At 52.6% G+C, this 21,007-nt stretch overlaps 3 protein-coding genes across 5 annotated transcripts; 1 reads left to right on the forward strand and 2 right to left on the reverse strand.

Moving 5' to 3' along the window:
* Positions 1 to 1,086: 1,086 nt before the first annotated feature.
* AGPAT1 (1-acylglycerol-3-phosphate O-acyltransferase 1) lies at positions 1,087 to 9,024 on the forward strand. 2 transcript variants are annotated; one of them, XM_012653663.1, is made up of 7 exons: positions 1,087 to 1,176; positions 5,727 to 5,935; positions 6,162 to 6,295; positions 6,635 to 6,810; positions 6,957 to 7,052; positions 7,179 to 7,251; positions 7,781 to 9,024. In XM_012653663.1, exons 1-7 carry the CDS (start codon positions 1,174 to 1,176, stop codon positions 7,963 to 7,965), a joined length of 876 nt encoding a protein of 291 aa, XP_012509117.1. In that variant the 5' UTR covers positions 1,087 to 1,173; the 3' UTR covers positions 7,966 to 9,024. The 2 variants fall into 2 exon arrangements, with proteins under 2 accessions (XP_012509117.1, XP_012509118.1); XM_012653664.1 differs by lacking the exon at positions 1,087 to 1,176 and adding an exon at positions 1,561 to 1,884.
* Positions 9,025 to 9,178: 154 nt separating this feature from the next.
* On the reverse strand, positions 9,179 to 11,157 carry EGFL8 (EGF-like-domain, multiple 8). Its single transcript, XM_012653665.1, has 8 exons — positions 11,057 to 11,157; positions 10,688 to 10,810; positions 10,476 to 10,585; positions 10,285 to 10,380; positions 10,009 to 10,179; positions 9,840 to 9,919; positions 9,598 to 9,751; positions 9,179 to 9,326 (listed from the first exon to the last, which is right to left on the reverse strand). The coding sequence occupies exons 1-8, from the start codon at positions 11,155 to 11,157 to the stop codon at positions 9,283 to 9,285; spliced, it is 879 nt and encodes a 292-aa protein (XP_012509119.1). The 3' UTR covers positions 9,179 to 9,282.
* Positions 11,158 to 12,773: 1,616 nt separating this feature from the next.
* Positions 12,774 to 20,042, reverse strand: PPT2 (palmitoyl-protein thioesterase 2). Of its 2 annotated transcripts, none has more exons than XM_012653661.1 (9): positions 19,853 to 20,042; positions 19,318 to 19,508; positions 18,910 to 19,063; positions 18,352 to 18,447; positions 18,152 to 18,259; positions 17,306 to 17,389; positions 17,106 to 17,190; positions 13,810 to 13,864; positions 12,774 to 13,242 (listed from the first exon to the last, which is right to left on the reverse strand). In XM_012653661.1, the coding sequence occupies exons 2-9, from the start codon at positions 19,498 to 19,500 to the stop codon at positions 12,931 to 12,933; spliced, it is 1,077 nt and encodes a 358-aa protein (XP_012509115.1). In that variant the 5' UTR covers positions 19,501 to 19,508; positions 19,853 to 20,042; the 3' UTR covers positions 12,774 to 12,930. The 2 variants fall into 2 exon arrangements, with proteins under 2 accessions (XP_012509115.1, XP_012509116.1); XM_012653662.1 differs by having other exon boundaries at positions 12,776 to 13,622.
* Positions 20,043 to 21,007: the final 965 nt, after the last annotated feature.

The raw sequence follows: 21,007 nt of genomic DNA on the forward strand, positions 1-21,007 counted from the left end.
GCAGAATTGGGATTACCCCGACATCTGGATGGTGGGAACATCGATCTGCGGTGCTGGCGTTAACCCAACTCCCTCGGCTGGACGACTCAGCCCGCCCCTCTTTAGGTGCTTTACAGAGCAGAACTGAACTAAAGGCCCACCTCCTTCTTAATGTGACACAGAGTAGAACAGAGTTAACCTCAACTCCGTTTAAAACCTTAACAGCAGAAAAGCTCTGGCTCCACCCTTTCGTGAGTGGTGCAGAAGGGGCAAGGCCCGCCCCTTTTTAGGTGACCTGCGGCGGAATAGGGTTAGGCCCGCCCCTTCCTTCTTGTAATTTGCCCAGCAGAACTAGGGTCTTCTTCCTGGGCTGGACCCCTGGGAGCTTGGGTCTTTCCTACAATCAGTGACCCTCACTGTGGCCCAAGAAGCAGAACTAGGTAACAGTCTTCCCACTACCAGTGTTCTTTACATCCTCTTTCACAGGGCATGCAAGGCAAAGGTGTGTCTAGGAGCGGGAGGCAGACACAGGCTGAGGGCTGTTCAGCAACACCCTGATAAGAAGGTCCCATATGACTCAAGAGTAAGGAAAGATGAGAAGTTGGGAGTTGCGTAGAGAAGGATTGGGCAGGTGAGGGTTCCGTATGCTTGAAGAGGTTTAGCAAAGAAGGTATTGAGAGGGAAAGGTGGAGACCAAGGAGGGAGGAGTGATGGAATGATCCTGGTAAAGGGCTAATGGGAGTATGGGAAGAGGAGAGCAGGGGTTGGAGAGCTAGATACATGGCTACAAAGTTAAGGAGACATGCTCATCCTGGAGGAATCAGCATTCTTCCTCACCTTTTTTTTCTAGGAAACAACCCTAGTTGCTATTGGAAAAAAAGATGCACATAGATTCTAGGTTGGGGGGAGGGTTTGTCTCAGCTTGGGTGAGTAAGGAGACTGATAGGAAGGAAGGAACTAGGAAAGAAAAAGTACTGAGGTAAAAGAGCATGGAAAGGAAAGGGTCAGGGAGAGGACCAGAGAGATCCCCTCTCTTTAAAGGCCAGAAAGCGTGGGTGGAGGAGAGAGCTGGACTGCTGGTAGATAGTGGGGGGAGAAAGGGCATAGAGACCAGACCGGAGGACTGGAGAGTGAGGTGGGGTGAGATTGAACCCTGGAAAGAAAAAGAAGAGAGGTGAACTCAGTACTTGGTACATGGTAGGTGCTTGATAAATGTTTAGAATTGAATGAGGGACAGAAAAAGGGGTCTGTGAGAAGAGTTGGAGTAAGTAGCAGATACTGGAGTTAAGGAGAAAGGAAGAAACCAGAAAGAGACCAAGTAAAAGTGGCAGTAAGAGGAGAGCGGATGGAGAACGAGGGGAAGGAATGTGCCGAAGGGAGAATACAGCACCAAGGGATCCAGAGCTGAAAGGGGGTTGGAGGAAAAAAGCTGCAGCTGGAGCCAGAGAGGGGCAGAAACCAAGAGCCCAGCTGAGCTCTCCTGGGGCGGAGCTAGCAAGAGCATAACTGGTAGATGTGGGGAGGAGATGCCTGGGTCTCTGGGAGACGATTGGTAAAACAAGCTGCCCATCACCGCCCCCCACTTCCTGGCCAGCCCCGGAAGCCAACGGGCGTTGGGGAGGGGTGGGGGGGATAGCGGCAGGAGCAGCCCCAGCCCTCGGAGGGACAGCAGGAAGGGAGGGAAGGAGGGTGCTGGGGGGACAACCCCCCACCATTCCTACCGCTATGGGCCCAACCTCCCACTCCCACCTCCCCTCCATCGGCCGGGGCTAGGACACCCCCAAATCCTGTCGCCCCCTTGGCACCGACACCCCGACAGAGACAGAGACACAGCCATCCGCCACCACCGCTGCCGCATCCTGGCTGGGGAGGGGGCCAGCTCCCCAGGCCCCCCACCCCATTGAGGTGTGGGCGGGAAAGGGATGGGAGGAGGAGGGAGGAGGGTGCTAATAGGACTAGGATGAGGGGATGGGGCGAGATTGGGTCTGGGAGGGCCGACTGGGGAGAGGGTTGCTGGGGAAAGGATGAGGGCCGACTGGGGAGAGGGGCTGTTGGGAAAAAGAGAGAGGGCTTGAGAGGGAGGAAGGCTGGAAGAAACACAGGAGGGAGGAGAAATGGAAACCCTTGTGAATTTGGGACTGGGGGTGTGGACAGGGAATCCTGGAGAGGGAATTCCCTACAGCTTCCCCAATTCTTTTTCCTGCCCTTTGACCCCACATAACTTTTGCGGGGGTTGTGAGGGGAGAAGGCCAGCAGAATTTGCTTCCTAGAAGTGCCCTCAGGCACCTGTTTCCATCTAGGCACAGGACCTCTTGGTTTCTCAGTGGCCTTCCACACTGCTAGACAACTGACACACAAATGCCTGGTGGGGAGCCGTGTTTTCTACATTGAATTAGTGTGCCTTTGACATGTTTAATGACTTGTGTGCAGTCAGGTTGTCCGACTATCCATAGGTGGTGGAGACGTGGTGTGTTATTTTCCATCAGAATTGCCCATTCTCATATCTCCTGTCCATGTCTCACATCCCGTTTTGACATGTTCAAGTACCACGTGTGAGTTTTCATATGCTGCACCTATTATATGGTTTCATGTTACGTACACGTTTGGTTTTGCATGTGTACTTTAGCGTGTAATGGTTATTTACCTTATTTTGTTTTGCCTGACATTTTATGTCCATGGTCCTCCCATATGCAGTAGTCTTCTCGTGAGTGGGGTCTCACGGCTTGGCGGAATAGCAAACACTCATGTGGTGATCGATGATCGGATCAGCCTGTTTGCTGTGTGTGTTTTCCCAATCATGGTTTACATAACACATGTGCATTCCCCTTCATGTGGTACACTGATGTAACACAACCGTAGCGTGTGTGCTTCTGGTTACATGTACTATTTGATAAATTTATTGTCAGTATATTTTACAAGCCATATGCTCATTAAATTTAGCCTTCCATTGTGTTTTTAAATCCTTGGACAATTGTTCTCCATGAGGGTCACTTAATATCCAGTATTAGAGAAGAAGGTAACTGGGTCTTCAGGTTCCCGAAGAACCATCCCCACATGTCTTACCTGCTGACCTCCCTGGCCTGTGTCTCTTAACACACATTATCTCTCCAGTGGCTTTGTACAGGCAGTATCCATGAACTCGGTGCATGTCACAGGGTCAACCCTACTGTAAAGCCCCATCGTCCACGTTTATTTATGGACATCATCGCCTACTCTTTGCACTGTTAGCACATATTTGATGACAGCAGCATCTTCCCCTTGTCACATGTTCATCCCATTCTATGTGTTTCTTTTGTGTGTGAGATGACCCCTTCCTGATTGTTGTCACTCTACCTTGTATGTGTGTATTCAGAGTAGGTTACTGTTAGGCTTGGAGTGTTCATTACTTTCTTGGTGACTTTTCCTTTAGTAGGCAATATTCCTCCAGAGGGTAGCTCTCTGATTCATGATCCAAGCTGTCGTTTCTGTTGTTAGTTGTGGCTGTGTGGGTGTGTATACAGCCTTATAATCTGTTCAGCAAATGTTTATTGGGCGCCTGTTCTACCTCTTACTGTCCTGGCATTGGAGATAAGGCAGAGTTCCTGTCCTCAAGCTGCTTACAGCCTAGGGAGGGAAAGAAAAATGCCAGGGAGCAGTTACACATTGTGTGTTTTTGAGATCAGTGGTTCTGAAACTCGTGTGCACATCAGAATCACTTGAAGGGCTTGCTAAAATACAGATTGTTGGGCCCAGTGCCCAGAATTTCTGATTCATTAGATCTGGGATGAGACTTCCAGAACCACTGATGAACATAAACATGTAATGAAAACATAGACCCGGAGGGGTTCAGGAGACCTTCCAAAAGGTGACGTTGAGCTGTGTGAGGCAAGAGAAGAAAAGGCAGAAGTCTGTTCCAGCCAAAGGGAACAGCACGTGCAAGGCGCAGAAGCATGAAAGATCATGGTGTGTCTGAGGAACTGAAGTAAATAAATCAGTTTAACTAGAACAAAAAAAAAAGCTTTTGTGGGGATGTGGTCGAAGATGTAAGCAGAAGTCAACTTGTCGAGAAGGGCCTTTACGACAGGGAAATGCTCAGATTTGTGTTACAGAGAAAGCCCTGTGGGCGCCGCACAGAAGGTGGATGGGAGGGAAAGAGTTAGATGCTGGTCTGAACTTGCAGGGGCAGTGGGATGGAGCAGCTGGGAAAGCCTACCACTCCCCAGCTGGCAGGGTCCCCTTTCTGTTGCTGTTACCTTCTCACCTGGCAGTGGGCTCACCTTTGAGCACTGCCCTTCCTGTCATGGGAAGGGAGTGCCTGTGGCCTCACTGGGAGTGACAGGTATTTGCCTGAACACTGTTTTTTTGACCTGTGACCCTGCCCCCAGCAGTGGGGCAGAGTGGAGGAAGGAGGAAGAACCTAGAAGGCAGGTTCTGGGTGCCTGTGCCTCTTCCTCTTGAGCCCTTTCCTCTCGCAGGGCATGTGCTCTTATGTCCCTTTTACTCTCTGCGCTCCATTTTTCGGTTGGTGAGGCCTTACACGCTGTACCTGCCCACCCAAAGTGTCACTAGAAGGGAGGGAAGCAGGTGGTGGGATTTGTTTGCCTGTCTCGAGGCAGGATTGGTGCATGTAGCTATTCCAGGTATGTCCATGGGTTTCTCTGGGAATGGGGGAGGCTGCCGGGGTGCAGAGGGATTTTTCTAGGTATGCATTTACATTCCTTTATCTGTCACTGGGTATGATTGTAAATTTGTGTCTGCGTGTGAACTTGTCAGTCTTTGTATGACTATGCGTGTCTGCTGACATTAGTGACATGAGTCTTTATTCTTGCCATTTGGCCCTCGAGTGTAAGTCTGTGGGTGTTTTGTCACCATCGCCATAGTTGCTGTGTGCTGTGTACGTGTATGTATGTACCATACATGCAGGTGGCAGCGTAACTGAGTGTTTAGGAACACAGGCTGCTTAGGTTTTATCTAGAAACTGCTGCTTAAGAGCTGTTTGTCCTCAGGTATGTTATTTAACCTCTCTGGGCCTGTTTCCTATAAAATGTACATAATGTACTTTATAGATCATCGTGTGGATCACATTTAAGATTTAACTGAGTATATAGACCTGTACTGTCCAACAGAAATATAATGTAAGCCACATATGTAACTTTTACTTTTCTGGTAGCCACATTAAAAAAGGTAAAAAGGAAGTGAAATTAATTTTAATAATATACTTTGTTGAACCAGATATAGCCAAAAGATTATAATTTCAAAATGTAATTAATATAAAAGATTATTAATGGGATATCTTACATTGTTTTTCATTCAAAGTCTTTGAAATCTGATGTGTATTTTGCATTTCCAGCACATCTCAATCTGACTAGCCACATTTCAGTAGCCACATGTGGCTGGTGGCTACTGTATTGGACAACAGAAGTGTAGACTGTTATTAGACCTTACCAGCTGCAAGGGTTAGCTATCGTTATTATTGTCATTTATTATCATATATCTGTGAGTCGTGGGTGTCCACATCTCATGTCTCTTGCCTGTCTGAATACATCTGGAGCCTTCAGGAATAGGGGTTGGAGAACGGTCCTGAGCTCCCCATCCCCACTGCCCCCATCCTAGGGAGGCTTCCTGGGAAGGTTTCCATGGGAGCCTTGGCCCCATCCTGTCTTTGGCCCTTGTCCTCATAGCACCCTTTCGACCCTGCCTTCTGTGCCTTGCCTACCCCACTCCCTGCCAGAAACTAGGCTGACTATCCCTTGCCCCATCCCCTGCAGGTGGCCAGAATGGAGCTGTGGCCAGGGGTGTGGACGCTGCTGCTGCTGCTCTTTCTGCTGCTGCTCTTCTTGCTGCCCACCCTGTGGTTCTGCAGCCCCAGTGCCAAGTACTTCTTCAAGATGGCCTTCTACAATGGCTGGATCCTCTTCCTGGCTGTGCTCGCCATTCCTGTGTGTGCCGTGCGAGGACGCAATGTCGAGAACATGAAGTGAGGGGCAAGGGATGGTGGGTGATGAGGGAACCTAAGGGTGAGAAGTGAGTAGTGGATGGGAGGGAGGGGGCACGGTGTTTGTAAAAGAAACCGGGAGACCCCAGAGACGAGGAAGGGGAAGAGGACTGCAAAGGTGGCCAGAAATACAGTAGGGTGGAGGGAGCTGAGGCATGCAGGTGGACATCAATGGATCCCACTGGGACCCCTTGCTGTGACCCCACAGGATCTTGCGTCTAATGCTGCTCCACATCAAATACCTGTATGGGATCCGAGTGGAGGTGCGAGGGGCTCACCACTTCCCTCCCTCACAGCCCTATGTTGTTGTCTCCAACCACCAGAGCTCCCTCGACCTGCTTGGTGAGACCCCAACACAGGGCACACCTCCCCCAGCCACGCCCTCCCTCCTGGGACCTTCCCTGGCATCTCCTCCCTAGAGGTCCTCAACTCCTCCTCCTCTGGGACATTGCCCCTTTGCTCCCCCCTCAGGCCTTCTTTCCCTGGGGTAGAGCTGCCCCCGTAAGCAGAGTACATATACCTGTAGTCACCTTTCCCTTCACTTGGGGCTTCCCTACCCAGTCTCCTCCCTCCTTTATCTCCAGTACCTACTAGTATGGGTGAGACCTTGGTGAGGTGGGCTTCCTGCTCTGACATTCTGCCTCCACCCTGATCCTCACCCCGCCCTCACCCCTGCCCAAGGGATGATGGAGGTACTGCCAGGCCGCTGTGTGCCCATTGCCAAGCGTGAGCTACTGTGGGCCGGCTCTGCTGGGCTGGCCTGCTGGCTGGCAGGAGTCATCTTCATCGACCGGAAGCGCACGGGGGATGCCATCAGTGTCATGTCTGAGGTCGCCCAGACCCTGCTCACCCAGGACGTGAGTCATCCTGGGGAAACGGGGAATGGGGGGCTAGAGAGCAGAACACTTGCAAATCAACTGCTGTGCAGGGTCCCATCAGAGCATTGCGCCCACTCTGACCCCTCCATATGTGTGTGTCTTCCTTGACCTTCTTTCTCCCCCAGGTGAGGGTCTGGGTTTTTCCCGAGGGAACAAGAAACCATAATGGCTCCATGCTGCCCTTCAAACGTGGTGCCTTCCATCTTGCAGTGCAGGCCCAGGTGATTACTACTTCCCTTCCTGCTACTCAGCCCCTGCCTCCCACAATTCCCTCTTCTCAGGGCAGAGGTTAGTGGTGGGAGTCTCAGAAGGGAGCTGTGTGCTGATCTGCGTTACCCCTTCTCCAGGTTCCCATTGTCCCCATAGTCATGTCCTCCTATCGAGACTTCTATTGCAAGAAGGAACGCCGCTTCACCTCGGGTGAGGGCTCCAAACAGGTCTGGGGTAGGGTGTGTCCGGAAAGGCCATAGGAGAGGCTGGGAGGATGTCCCAGTGAGGCAGGGGGATCATTGAATGTCAGAGCTATGAGATAGCCACACAGTCATCTAGTCTGACCCCACATCAGCCAATAAGTATTTGCTAAGTACCCACCATACCCTGCTTGATGGGTAGTACTTGGCCCCTCCAAGAGGAGCTGTTACTATCTAGCAGGAAAGATAAGGCCTGTGTGTGCAAAGCCGTAATGAATAACACTTGGCAGTAAATACTGAATCCAGACAAGGAGGGCTGGAGGGTGCTGCGGGTATCTGGATTGGGGTTTGGGGAAGCCTTTGTACAGGAGAGCCTCAGAAAACAGGTGGCAGCTGGCAAGCAGGGGTGGTTGTCCAGGGTCGGTGGAAGAGAACTGAAAAGTTGAGGAGGGTAATACCAGGATCGCGCTCAGAAGGTGGGCCCCACCTGTGGGCAAAGACCTGGGTGGACAGGCCATGATGGTGCTCCCCCGCCCCAGGGCGATGTCAGGTGCGGGTGCTGCCCCCAGTGCCCACAGAAGGGCTGACACCAGACGACGTCCCAGCTCTGGCTGACAGAGTCCGGCACTCCATGCTCACCGTTTTCCGGGAAATCTCCACTGATGGCCGGGGTGGTGGTGACTATCTGAAGAAGCCTGGGGGAGTGGGTGAAGCCCGGCTCTGAGCTCACCTCCCATCTATCCCCATCTTCCTTCCCACACCTACCGACCCAGTGGGCCCTGAGCAGGGCCAAGCCCTCTTCCTCAGTTCCCTTCTCCCCACTTAATTCTCCTCTTTGGAATCTTCAACTTCTGAAGTGAACGTGGATACAGCGCCACTCCCTGCCCCTTCCCGGCCCCACCCGTGGACTCTCGTGCCTCAGTGCAGTCTCCACTCTGACCCCCACCTCCTGCCACCTTGTTTGTGGGACAGTTGCCTCCCCCACATCTCGAGTGAGTGGCTCAGCCTACACAAGGGTGGGGAACATTCCATCCCATCCCCAGTAGACTCTCTTCCTTTGTGGTCTCTCCCTGTCTACCCAACATTGGCCAGTGGTCTCATCCATTCTGTGGAACAATTCTCCCCCCACCCCAAGTCCATGGATTCAGTGGACTCATCTGTCTGTGAGGAGGACTTCTCACCCTGTGGCTGGAAGCTGATACCTGGAACACCCCTCCCAGGCTCGGCCTGGGAACTTTCCTCAGCGCCTTCACCTTCCCTTCCGGTGGAGCCTCCTGTCAGTGGGGGCTGGACTCTTCTAACTCAGAGATCCCTGCTCTTGCCCAGATGCACAGGGTCGTGTATACTCCTGGATGCCAGTTCGGTCTCCACATTTCTGCTTCTCCCTGTCCCCGTGGTACAGTTCTTCAGTGGTCTTGGCCCTACCCAGCTCCCGGCAGCCCCGCTGTACCATCTAACCAGACACAAGGGGAAGAGGCAGACATCAGGTGCTGCACTCAACTTCTGCTCCCCGGGGAGCTGGGGAAAAGAACTGAACCCTGGCTGGAGGGGATAAGAGGGCTTTTAATTTATTTCTCTTTCTGTTTGAGGCTTCCCCCTCTCTGAGCCAGTTTTCATTTCTTCCCAGTGGCATTAGCCACTCCCTGCCTCTCACTCCAGACCTGTTCCCACAACCAGGGAGGTAGACTGGGAGCAAAAGGAGAAGGTGGGACCGAGTTTTGCGTGGTTGATTTTTATTAATTACCTGGATAAAAGCAAGAAACTGAAAATAAAGAGAGAAAGATCTGGGTGATTGCTGGTTGCGTTTGTTAAGGAGTTGAAGAAGCAGTTCTTGCCCAGGCAACCTGCCTCCAGCCAGAAGGCTCAGGGGTAGGCCAAGACCACCTGCCTTCCCCTTTCTCCAGCTCTCCGAAGTTGCCATTGCTCATTGCTCCTCAGTGGCTGATAGCCTTATCTGCAGCTCCCAGTTGGCCAATCCCAGAGGATTAGGGGGTCCAGTTTCTGTATAAATTAGGGGGCAGGGGCGCTGCGAGGCTCCTTATCAATGATTGAGGCCAGGGCCCAGGCTGTTGTCCTCGCAGGAGCCTAGTTAATGACAAGGCAGACAAAGTGGCTGTGGTCTGTGGGGGCCACCTCCAGCCTGGAGTGGACAACGCTGCCAGTCTCACCCAACAATAAGCTGGGTAACTACTGGGCTGTGAACAGGGTCCCAGAAGAGAAGGGTGGGAAGGTATGGAGAGAGTGAATGTTGGAGAGGGGTTTCTGAAAAAGAGGGAACGCTGACTGGGGAGGAGTCTCTGGAAGTGCTGGGGACAGTTGGGAGACGGGTCTAGGTAGGAGGAGTGTGAGGACTCACAGGTGCCCAGCCTCTCCTCCAGCAGCAGCATCTGATCACTGAGAGATTCGATCCTGTCGCCTCTGCCCCACAGCTCAGCCACCTGTTCCGGCTGCAGCTCTTCGGGCGGCATGGGCAGCACCGCTCTGACCCAGGCCCCGGCCTGACCGACCCACTACAAAGGAAGAGACGCCTCGGGGTGTTGAAACCGGGCGGCCTCGCCCCGCCGGTCCGCGGGCTTAGCCCCAGGCGCCTCGGCTCACCTGCTCCAGCCGCTCCAGGCGCCCTCGCAGCTCACGAATCTCCCGCCTCAGTGCGCGCTCGTCATGTTCCGCCTCCCGAACTAGGACAAAAAAGAGCGAGCACACGAATGCCCAGGCCCTCGCCTCGGGCCCAGGGTCCTCCCTTTGGCGCATACTCCCGCCCGCTCACCGGCCACGCTGAGGATGCTGGCGCCGGTTGGCGGCTCCGGGGACTCCGCTGCGCAGGTGCGCCCGTCCGGGCCCAGCAACAGGCCGAGGGGGCAGCTGCAGGTGAAGCTGCCTGCCGTGTTGAGACAACGGTGGGAGCAGAGGGTGACGCCAGCCCTACATTCATCCACATCTAGTTACCGGAAAGAGGAGCGGGCTGAGAGAGGGGGCGGGGGCGGGCGCCCCGGTGGGTGGGGAGGCCGGGCACCACCGCTGGGGGGAGGGCGAGCCGACTCACCCACGTGACAGTGCTTCCCTCCCCAGCCGGGGGCGCACTCGCACTGGTCGGGCCGAACGCAGGAGCCCCCGTTCAGGCAAGGCTTGGCGCAGATGGCTGCGGGCGGAGGAAGGGGGACTCAGACCCACACCTACTGCGCCGCTCCCCAGCTCCTTCGCGCCTCCCGCAAGGCCTGGAAGACCCAGCCTCACCTTCACAGGTGAGCGCCCCCGGGTGCCGCTTCTTCCAGCCCTGGCAGCACACGGCATGGGTCTGCTGCACCTCCCGCCTCACCTCCCGCCACGCCACGCGGTAAGTGGTCCTGGAACACAGCGCCCCTCTCAGGACCCTACATACGGGTCCTGGTCGGGGTTCTTGGGGTCCCTCTTGAGAGACCCCGGAGTCCCAGCCCCCCGTCCCTCACCTGTAGGTACTGCAGATGCGCCTTCCAGCGCACACGGTCAGGTAGGGCTTGTACACCGGTTGGCTGTAGGACTCGTTGTAGCGGAGCGGGACCACCAGTGTCTGCTTGGAGCAGACCCCCTGACTGCATCCATGCCAGAGGAGGAGGTGGGAGACACTGAGTGGGCCAGGCCCTCGGGAGGCAGGAGTCCCATTTCCCTCAAGGAGCCACTGAGGAACAGCCTTCCCTACAGATGACGGCATCACCTCCCACCAACGAAACTTATAACGTTGTGAAACTTTTAACGTTGTTTCGTTCCTGTGAACTCCCAGCCCCAGCAGAAGGCTCCCTTGAAGAGCTCACCCCCGGCCCCGCCCCCTCTGTTGTCACCTCTCTTGGAGAGATCCACCCTTGGCCCCCTGGCCTGACATCAGGAGCAGGAGTAATGAGAATCCGCCTAAGAGAATGCACAGCTCAGCCCGGGACCCCATGATTCTCTTCTACTCTGGACTCTGTAGGCTGCAGGCAAGAAGAGGTTAATGGCTGCCCTTCCCCTCTCCTGTTAACTTCTCCAGCCCCAGCCCTTCCAAGAGCAGTCTGCTGGTACCCTCTAAGGGGGTCAGGACATTCACTTTCACACACTAGCCACCAAGATTGTTTACACCTTTGTGTACATTTAACTAAGACCATCCTATCCTGTAGCTTATCATGATCCATTCAGCATCATACAAGCTCACACCTCAAAGCATGCCCTCCACCACCCCTCTAACCTATCCGCTCCTAATCCTCTCTGCACAACCTGGAGGGACAGACACATGGCCAACCGTCCCCTCAGGACACTATCTTTAACATGCCCTCTTATAACTTAATCTTCACACCTTCAAAACCCCAGATATCATACACCCTCACACCTTACACGCAAACCCGAGCACCTGGAACCAAATTCCACAAATGCCACACCTTAAACCAAGTCCTACTTTCACACACCCACACCATCACATACACCCTAGATGCACATCCCTCATTCCAACAAGGCCTCCAACTCACACCCACCCTGGGGTTCTGAGTGACCCCAACTCTTTCCCCATCAACACTCTCTTCCCACCTGGCTTCCCCTCTGTCCTGGGAGACTTCAAGCAGACCAGCCTCAGCAGCAGCAGCTCAGACTGGTGGGTGGCAGGGGCAGGCTGGGAAGGAGAGGAGGGGCTGGGCCAGAGTCCTCCCATCCCTGCCCCCTCCCACAAGCCTTCTCTTTGGTTCCAGCCTGGTCAGTTCAGTGGAGTCAAATCCCACTGCCCTCATCCCCACCCCACAAAGGCTTTCCTAGAAGTATCTTCCCAACCCTCTGAGGCCTCCTATTTCTGAACTCCCCAAATCAGCAGAGGCTACTGGTTTTATAACAACACCAGTACCCCTGGCCCTTGCCCCCACCTTCAACCTAACACAGACTGGGGGAGACTTAGGGGGAGGGTAGAGAGACAGAGCTGGCAGGGAAAAAGCAGGTCAGGTCCTGGGAGAAGAGGCAAGATCAGCTGAGGAAAGAAAGAAGGGCAAGTCGTCACAAAGGGGCAGGTGGGCAGCCCAGGGCACCAAAGGAAAAACTGCCCCCATCTCTTGCTGACATTTGCTAGGGCTTAGGGGGGAACAGAGTTGAGTCAGCTACCACCCCCCATGCCAGAGTAGACAGGGCCCTATTGTCTCAGCCAAAATTCCTTCTTTCAAGAAAGAGGAGGCTCATTGTCCAGCCCCTCACCCAGCCCTGGCCTACAAAGCTCAAAAAGGGGCACAACAAATGCCCACCCTGACCCTCAGGCCCCTTGTCTAGCCTGGGGGTGGCAGGCACATTCCACCCATGAGGCTGAGGCCCAAACTACTGGAGCCCTGGGCTCAGCCCCCCAATCTTAGGCTATGACAGGAAGAGAATTGTCTTCAGCAGGAAAGAACCCACAGAGAATCAGGAACCCACAAGAATGGGCATTGAGAGAGAACGGAAACACCAAGGGGGGGTCCCCACCCCAGACCAGGCATCCGGGCACCCAGACCTCAAGCTCTCTATCCCCACCCTCCTTGAGGAACCAGGTTCCGTTCACCTGGAAATGAGCCAAGCCACACTGAGGAAATGGAACTTTATTTCCATAAATACAGGGTAACACCCCTTCAAGGGTAGTTAAAAGAAGGGCTGGAGCCTCAAAGAAACTAGGCTCCCAGGGGTTACCCCAACACTGATCATAGGGACTGGGGGATCCCCAAACCTGAGATGGGCCTCACAGGCCACAGATATTCCCCAACACTGACACTTTGAGAACGGTACTGTCCCCATGGGGGAGCCTCAGAACCCCACTCTCATGGGTAGTCCCTCTTGGGGGTTGGGAGGGCTGATGACAGGGGAGTTCAGAGAAAAAAGGAACATGGGGAAGACAGAAGCTAAAAATGTCCTGAGTGGCCTGGAAGACCCCTGTGGTGGGCAGGGGCTGGGTTGTCCTCCTGTACAGCCAGATACGGAGGAGCAGCAGCAGCAGCAGCAACAGGAGCAGCCACGAGTTAAAAACCTGGTTTCTCACTTCCCAACTTCGGCCCTGGGAGAAAGGGAGAGCATGGAGCAACCCTCCAAGTAAGAGGACACGAGGTAGGGGAGACCGGAACTTTTCATTCACGGAGGAACAGAAGAGGGGGGCTTCTGGGAGATCTGGTGGGTGGGGGGCAGTGTGGGAGCAATGAGGTGGTCATAGGCATGCCAGAGCCTGACATCTGCTTTCCAAGGCCACCACTTGGTTTCTGGGCTGGGGAGGTCCTGGGGACTCTGAGGACATCCTCAGGAGAGCCAAGGTTCAATGCAGGTCTCATAAAGGGTGCGGTTGGAATGCCAGGCCGTGTGGGAGATCCCGGCCATCGGACACCTCACTATGGCCCCCCGGGCCAAGAGAGTCTTCAGCCCAAAGGAATCACGCAGATAAACCTTCAAGGTGGGCAAAGGGGCACGGGAGCATGGAAGAAAGACACAAGGAGAGATAATGTGAGTTACTGTTGGTGTCCTGGGCCTCCTCCCCACAGGGTGAACCCTTCGGCTAAGGAGTCATTGGCAGGGAGGGCTCCAGAATGGGGCAGGACAGTGAGTGAAGCAGGGGTAATCCCAGGGTGCTCACCAGTTGCTCCTCCATCTCCAAGACCGTCTCATTTGCATCATAGAAACCAAAGAAGCTACAAAGAGATTTGGGTGCAGGTTATCAGGAGAGCTGGAGAAAATCAAGGTGGGCTAGGGTCCTTCAGGAACTCACAGCCTACTGGGGAGACGGGCAGCAGGGAGGATACCCAGAAATATTTAACTGGCTGGATATCATTATCTCATGAGGTGATGCACTGAAGATACAGCATCACTTCTGTAGAATTCCCATCAGAAATGCATAACCTGAATCTAATCGTGAGGAAATATCCAACAAACCCAAACTGAGGAACATTCTACAAAATAGCTGGTCCATATGCTTCAAAAATATCAATGGCTGGGTGCAGTGGCTCACTCCTGTAACCCCAGCACTTTGGTAGGCTAAGAATCACTTGAGGCCAGGAGTTCAAGACCAGCCTGAGCAACATAGCAAGACCCTGTCTCTACAAAACAAAATAAAATAAAAAGTTATCCAGGCACAGTGGCACACACCTGTAGTCCCAGCTACTCAGGAGGCTGCTGGAGGAGGATCACTTGAGCCCTGGAGTATGAGGCTGCAGTGAGCTACAGTTGTGCCACTGCACTACAGCCTGGGCGACAAAGCGAGACCCTGTCTCTAAAAACGAACAAAAAAAACATGACAACTCAATGCAACATGGGATCCTGAGCTGGAGCTTACACTGGGTATTTTTTTCTATAAGGACAATTGTCAATGTTAATTTCCTGATTTTGATAATTATGTCATAGATATGTAAAAGATAACCTGTTCATAGGAAATGTTCACTGACACGCTTAAGTATTTAGGGGTAAAGAGATATGTCTACAACCTACTATCAAAAGGTTCACACAAAAAATTTATATATTAAATATTTAATAAACATATTTTAATATAATATTAACATGTAAATATATAAGTATATATAGAGAGAAAAAAGATATTTATGTAAACATGGTAAAATGTTAACATTTGGGAAATCTAGGTGAGGCATATACAAGAATGCTTTGCATTATTTTGTAACTTAAGTATGGAATTTCAAAATAAAAAGGTCTTAAAATTTTTTAAATTAAAGAATATTTAACTAGCATGGGCACTGAATGGCCCCTGGCCATGAATAACTGAATAAATGCTAATAGTGTTAAGTCCGATAGACTATGGGAGCAAAGTGGAAAGGCCACTACCCTAGTTTTAGACATCAACAAAGGCTTCCCGGCGATGATCCTGGACCAGGTAAGGCCGTCCCGGCAAAGGGAATTCTAAGAGCAAAGGCACAGAGGCGAGGCATAGCTGGGTGCTTGGGGGAGCTGGATTGGAAGCCTGGAGGCAATGTTGGGCTGAATTTCAGAAAGGGTAGGAAAGCAGTAGGGGCACATAGACCTGGATTTGAACCCCACCTCTGCCACACTCCGCCCAGTGTGTGAGCATATTACTTACACTCATTGTGCTATGTAAGAATACTTCATAGAAAGGAAGTAAAACACTGTGGTTAAGAGCCAGATAGCCTGACCTCACCACTTACAAACTATGAATGCAGGCAAGTTATCTCATCTCTTCGCACCTACGTTTCCTTCATATGTCAAATGAAGATAAGAGTGATTTACCACATAGGGCTGGTATGAGGATTAAATGAGCTAATATATGACAAGTACTTAAAACAGTGCGACATGGGACATAAAAAATGCTATAAAACCACGTGCAATCACTATCATTTATAGGGTTGCTGTAGATGTGAAATGAAATAACGTATATTAAACTCATCCTTACTATTATATTATTACAATACTGTAAGGGATGTCATGCCTTCACTCAGAACCCTCCAGTGTCTTTCCATCTCACTCAGGAAACAAAAATCAAAGGCCCTAGTTACCAGGGACTTTGGGGAAGTGGGGAGGAAGAGTTGTTTAATGGGTACGGAGTTTCAGGGGGAAAAAAGTTCTAGAGATGGATGGTGGTGATGGGTGGTAGTTACACAACAGTGCGAATGTACTTAATGCCACAAAACTGTAGTTAAAAATGGTTAAAATGGTAATTTTTGTTATGTATATTTTATCACAATATTTTATCACAATAAAAAAGAAAAAAAAATCAAGGGCTTACTTTGGCCTATAAAGGTTTGACAAAACTGGTCCCCTGACACCTCTTTTAACCTCCTCTCCCACCTCTGCCAGGGGTGGGGAACCTGTGGCCTTACGGCAAAATGTTGCCTGGGTCCTTAAGTGCAGCCTTTTGACTGAAACCAAATTTTGCAGAACAAATTCTTTTATGAAAAGGGGCACAGCAAAGAAAAATGAAGCTTTTCTTGCCTCCTTTGGTGCTTAAAAGGAAGAATCTTAAAATCAGAAGGCTTCAGGTTCCTCACTGGCCTCGTTTTCCACATCTGCCCCAACGCGTTTGCAGGTGCTACTCCTCCTTGGAGGGGTTCCTCCCCCAGAATGCAACTGCCTCCCTCACTTCCTTCGGTCTCTGTTCAAATGGCAACTCTTCCAGGAGGACTGCTTTGGCCACTACTGAAACTAGGTCCCAGTCATCCTCTACTCCCTTCCCCTGCCTTATTTTATCACCACCTGACATACACACTTACATTTATTAGCCGTCTCCCTAACTAGAGTGTAAGCTATGTAACACTGGGGACTTCTCTTTTACTTACTACTGCACTCCCACAGCCCAGAACAGTGCCTGGGCCCACAGTGCTCAATAAATAATTGTTGAGTGACTAAAGTAGCTCAGGTGACATTTCAGATCACCCATGATGACCTATAACAGACGCAAGCACATAGGGCCATGGAGCCATGGATTTTCCCAAGGAATAGCATGGAGGGGACGAGGATGGAAGCTGTCACAATAGTCCAGATAAGTAAAGAGGTGAGGTAGTAGGAAATGTGATAAAATGGCACGGAACTACACACGTACATTGTACCAATGTCAATTTCCTGGTTTTGATATTGTGCTATAGTTATGTAGGATGCAACCACTGGGGGAAACTGGGTGAAGGGCCTCTCTATACTACCTTTGCAATTTCCCATGAATCCATAATTATTTCAAAATTGAAAGTTTTTACAAAGGGGGAATGGTAGGGAGGGAGAGGAAGTAGAATCAGCAGGACTTAGTGACTGGCTAGATACGAGGGGTTGGGGTATGATTCCCAGGTTTTGGCGTCGGGTGAAGCTGGGGGGCATTAACTGAACAGTGGGAGGAGCAGACCACTTTTAGGCATGAGACAAAAACTGGTGGGGATTGGAGATGTCTTTAGTCAATCTTCAGGCCACACAGTCCCTTATTACCTGGACTGCCAAGGAGTAATAACACCATCATCAGGGCCCCCAATCAGCACCAGGCGGCCCACACGAAGAAAGTTCTTCCGCCATGCTGCAAGATGGGAAGAGAGCCTGAGTCAGCCACAGGGATCAGGGCAGGTTGGAGAGAGAACAGAGGAGGTCAGAGAAGCAGAAACGGGGACGCAGGTAGAAGCCTGGACTCTCACCTGTGGCATTGGGATGATCTCTTTCCCCATTGATCAGGGCCAGGAAGCTGCTGGCATTGAGGTATAAGTCATCATGGTGGGGGTCTGGGTACAAACAGCAGTTAGAAAGATAGGGAGGCAGAGGGGAAGCAAGACTGGGGGCTGCGGTACAAGTCAAAGTGGACAGCAATAAAATAGTAACAATGATTGTTAACATGATAGCAAGCACTTTTATCTAGCACCTGTATGAGCCAGGTACTGTTCGAAGTACTTTGCATTCATTTAATTTATTTAATTTTCACAACCAGCCTATGAGATATGTACTATATTACTATTTTACAGATAAGGAAAACTGAGACACAGTAACTTGCCCAAAGTCACCTAGTAAGGTCAGGCTTCAAACCCAAGTAGTCTTTACATTTGTCAGTCAAAATACTACACCAGGGGTTGGCAAACTGTAACCAGTAGGCCCAATCCAGCCTGCTGCTTGTTTTTATAAATAAAGTTTTATTGCAATACAGAAACACACATTCATTTATATATGGTCTATGGCTGCTTCCAGACTACAACAGCAGAACTGAATAGTTATGACACAGACCATATGGATGGCCTACAAAGCCAAAAAGACTTACTATCTGGCCCTTTACAGAAAAGGTTTGCTGACCTCTGCATCAGGCTATACTCTGAGGCAATAAGGTGACAACATAAAGCATTTTGAAAAGTACCTGTTCAAATAGTAAGTGCTCAATAAAAGTAAGTTATTACTATCATCACTGCTATTGGTTATGGTAGAGGTGGGAGCAGCGAGACCCTACACTCTACAGTGCCATCTCTACGGAGGCCCCCAGTTCAGCATCCACCACTCACCGTGCCAGTAGTTACAGATGGAGAATTCCTGGCCCCAGGGGCTATAACAGATCCGGTAGAGATTAGACCTCATGGAGGTGGGGAACAGCCACTTCAAATAATCTGTGTCTGGCAAGAGTAACAACAGTGCCAGGTGACCATAAATCTCTTGCCCCCCACTCCAAACTCCAGGCCTTCTATGGAGCTCAGTGCCCACTCACCTCCATACTGTCCCATCTGTGGAGAAGAGAGGGAGATGAAAGAATCCACATTGTGATCGTCCATGACAGAGAGCAGTGCTCGGCACACGAGGCCCCCTGCAGGCAGAACACATTGGGCAGGGACTTCAGGACAGCCAGGCCAACAGTACCTGCCCCCACTGTCCCCCCCAACACACTGTACATAAGGGAGACTGAGGCTCAGAGAAGACAGGCACACCCTGTGCCAACAGATCACAACACATCATGTAAGTAACAGAGCCAGAATTAGATACTGGGCCTCCTGACCCTAACTCTAGGATGCTTTCACCTGCCCCATTAGCCTTTATGTCCAAGTACATGGGTAATGGGGAAAGAAGGGGTAGCAGTGCAGGGAGCCTCCCTCCCATTCAAGACAGAGATAAGTCCCACGTGCTGAGGGAAGTCAGAAAAGAAGGGCTCAGGTACCGGAGCTCTGGCTGGAGCAATGTGGTTCAGGAAAAGGGACACTAGGAAGCATCCCTCAGATCCGGACCAAGCCTCGGCTAGGGCTTAGGAGTCGAGGGCAGAGGAGTTGCCTACCCTGCGAGTAGCAGATGAGATGCACCCCTCGAGGGGCCTTTGCCATGATGGGGACCACAGCCTCTCGGAACCCTTGCACCTGTTCCCACAGGGGTCGCAAGCTCTCTCTCCCATCGAAGAGATCGAGCACTGTCACCACAGTCCCAGGGTGTGTCTGTGGGAAGGGGGCAATGCAGCCACCAAGGATGAGCTAAGAACCCCCGACACACCACCCCCTCGCCCGTGTCCACATGCCTATTGTGCCCTGCCAGAACCAGGGATCCCATCAGCCCCCAACTGTCCCCACGCCAGCACCAGCTCCCCGAGGATCTGGGCAGGACCTGAGGGTGGCTTTCAGTTCCCCGCTCTCCCTCCCCGGGCACTGTAGACGCCTCTAGTGCCCTCCGCCCCGAGTGTCCTTTGCCAGACCTCGTTGATGTATTCCAGCAGGTGGCGGAAGCTGTACGAGCTGTCGAAGAGCCCATGCACCACGATGACCGGCTTGTAGGACGTGTGGCGGGGCGAGGGGGCTGCGGGCAGCAGCAGCGGCAGGAAAGGCAACAGAAGCAGGACCCACGCCGAGGGGAGCCGCTGCCCCCAGAGCCCCAGCATGCTCCCGCCTGAGAAGGGGACGATGAGGGCCTGTGAGGGAGATGACAACACCCTCTCCCCTCGGAGCAAACGCCGGCAATCAAGCCTACCCCCCCCGCCCCCGCTTCCACGCTAGGTCTTTGTTACAAAATAGCCTACTTTTAACATACTCCAGTCGTCTCCCTACAAACACACCCCCCTACCACGTTGACGCACCAACGCGCACCCGAAGTCCCGCCCCTAACTCAGCGCCTGAGGGACTCGGTCCTAGGCCCAGCATCTTCCTAACGCGTCACCCCAGCCATGCACAACCAAGGGTTCTGCAAGACCCCTGAGGAGCAGCCCAGGCCCCCTGGAAAGTGCAAACTTCCACCTGGCCTGGGTCTGTAGGCCCTCGCTCCGCCCGCTGTTTACTTCTCCCACGTCTGGAACCCAGGGGGGAGGGGAAGGGTTTGAGGAGAGAGCGCGCACGGGAATGACGGACAGGGGGGTGGGCAGGGCTGGCTGCTCGGGGTCGCGCACAGCCGTCACGTCCGGGGCTTTCCCTGGCAACCGTGTGAGCGTCCCCCGCAACGCAGGCCTGGGACCGGAGGGACAATGGAACATTCCATTGCGCCCTAGGAGTGGGGGAGGAAATAGGCGGAGCGATGCATTTAGTCCGGTGGGGAGAGGAAAAAGCAGCAAACATGTCCTGGAAATCGAAAGAAGGACGCTCCAGACCCCACTGCACCCACCCACCCAAGGGTCTGATTTCCCTGCCTTGATTCCCCGCACTTCCCAATCCAGGGTCTGGCTCCGCAGCGGAACGTGAAGTTTTCTCTACCCAAGGGGCGGTGCGGGTGGACTGGGAAAAGGTAGTCCTCCGCATTTTGTCGGCGCTGGGTGAGTGGTGGGTGAGTGGCAGGGTGGTCTGGAGGACTGATGCCAACCCGGGCGTACCCTTCAACCCCCGCCCACCCCAGGTAGGCGTCTTACAACTCTTCATTCTGAAGTGCGTGTAGTGCCCTTGTCTCCAGAGACGCAGAGAGTCCTCGATGCCTCTCGAGCTAAGAGTAGCCTGGCCCAGTTTCTGCTGCCCTACTCCACTCCCCTCCCCATATACGACCCACCCCAAAGGGGCGGAGGGCCCCTGGGCTACACTGACTCAAGCCCACGTGATTAAGACTAGTCTTTCAACCGGAACGACCCCTACAATCCAGCCCTCAGAGCTCTCTGTGGGGGGCTCCCGACCCACACTCTCTCCATCAGACTTCCGAGCTCCAGGCGCTCGCACCCCTCCGCCTATCTGGGACCCCTACTCGATATCCTGGTGCCCCATTGGGGCCTTTTACTCGTTAGGGCTTTTACATTCAAAGATGTTTCCCCTAAGAAAAGGATTTCTCAGCATGTCTGAGCCCCTCCCTCTGTTCACAAGCTCTTTGCTAGGTCTAAACTCGTCTCTCCCAATCTAACCAATTTGCCCTCGGCTTTCTGTAATGTGAGGATGAAGTGGGGGAAGGGGTTAGGGGCTCACGCAAACGCCTGAGAA

Source organism: Propithecus coquereli, unplaced genomic scaffold (assembly GCF_000956105.1).
Source record: "Propithecus coquereli isolate 6110/MARCELLA unplaced genomic scaffold, Pcoq_1.0 Scaffold426, whole genome shotgun sequence".
Lineage (NCBI taxonomy): Eukaryota > Metazoa > Chordata > Mammalia > Primates > Indriidae > Propithecus > Propithecus coquereli.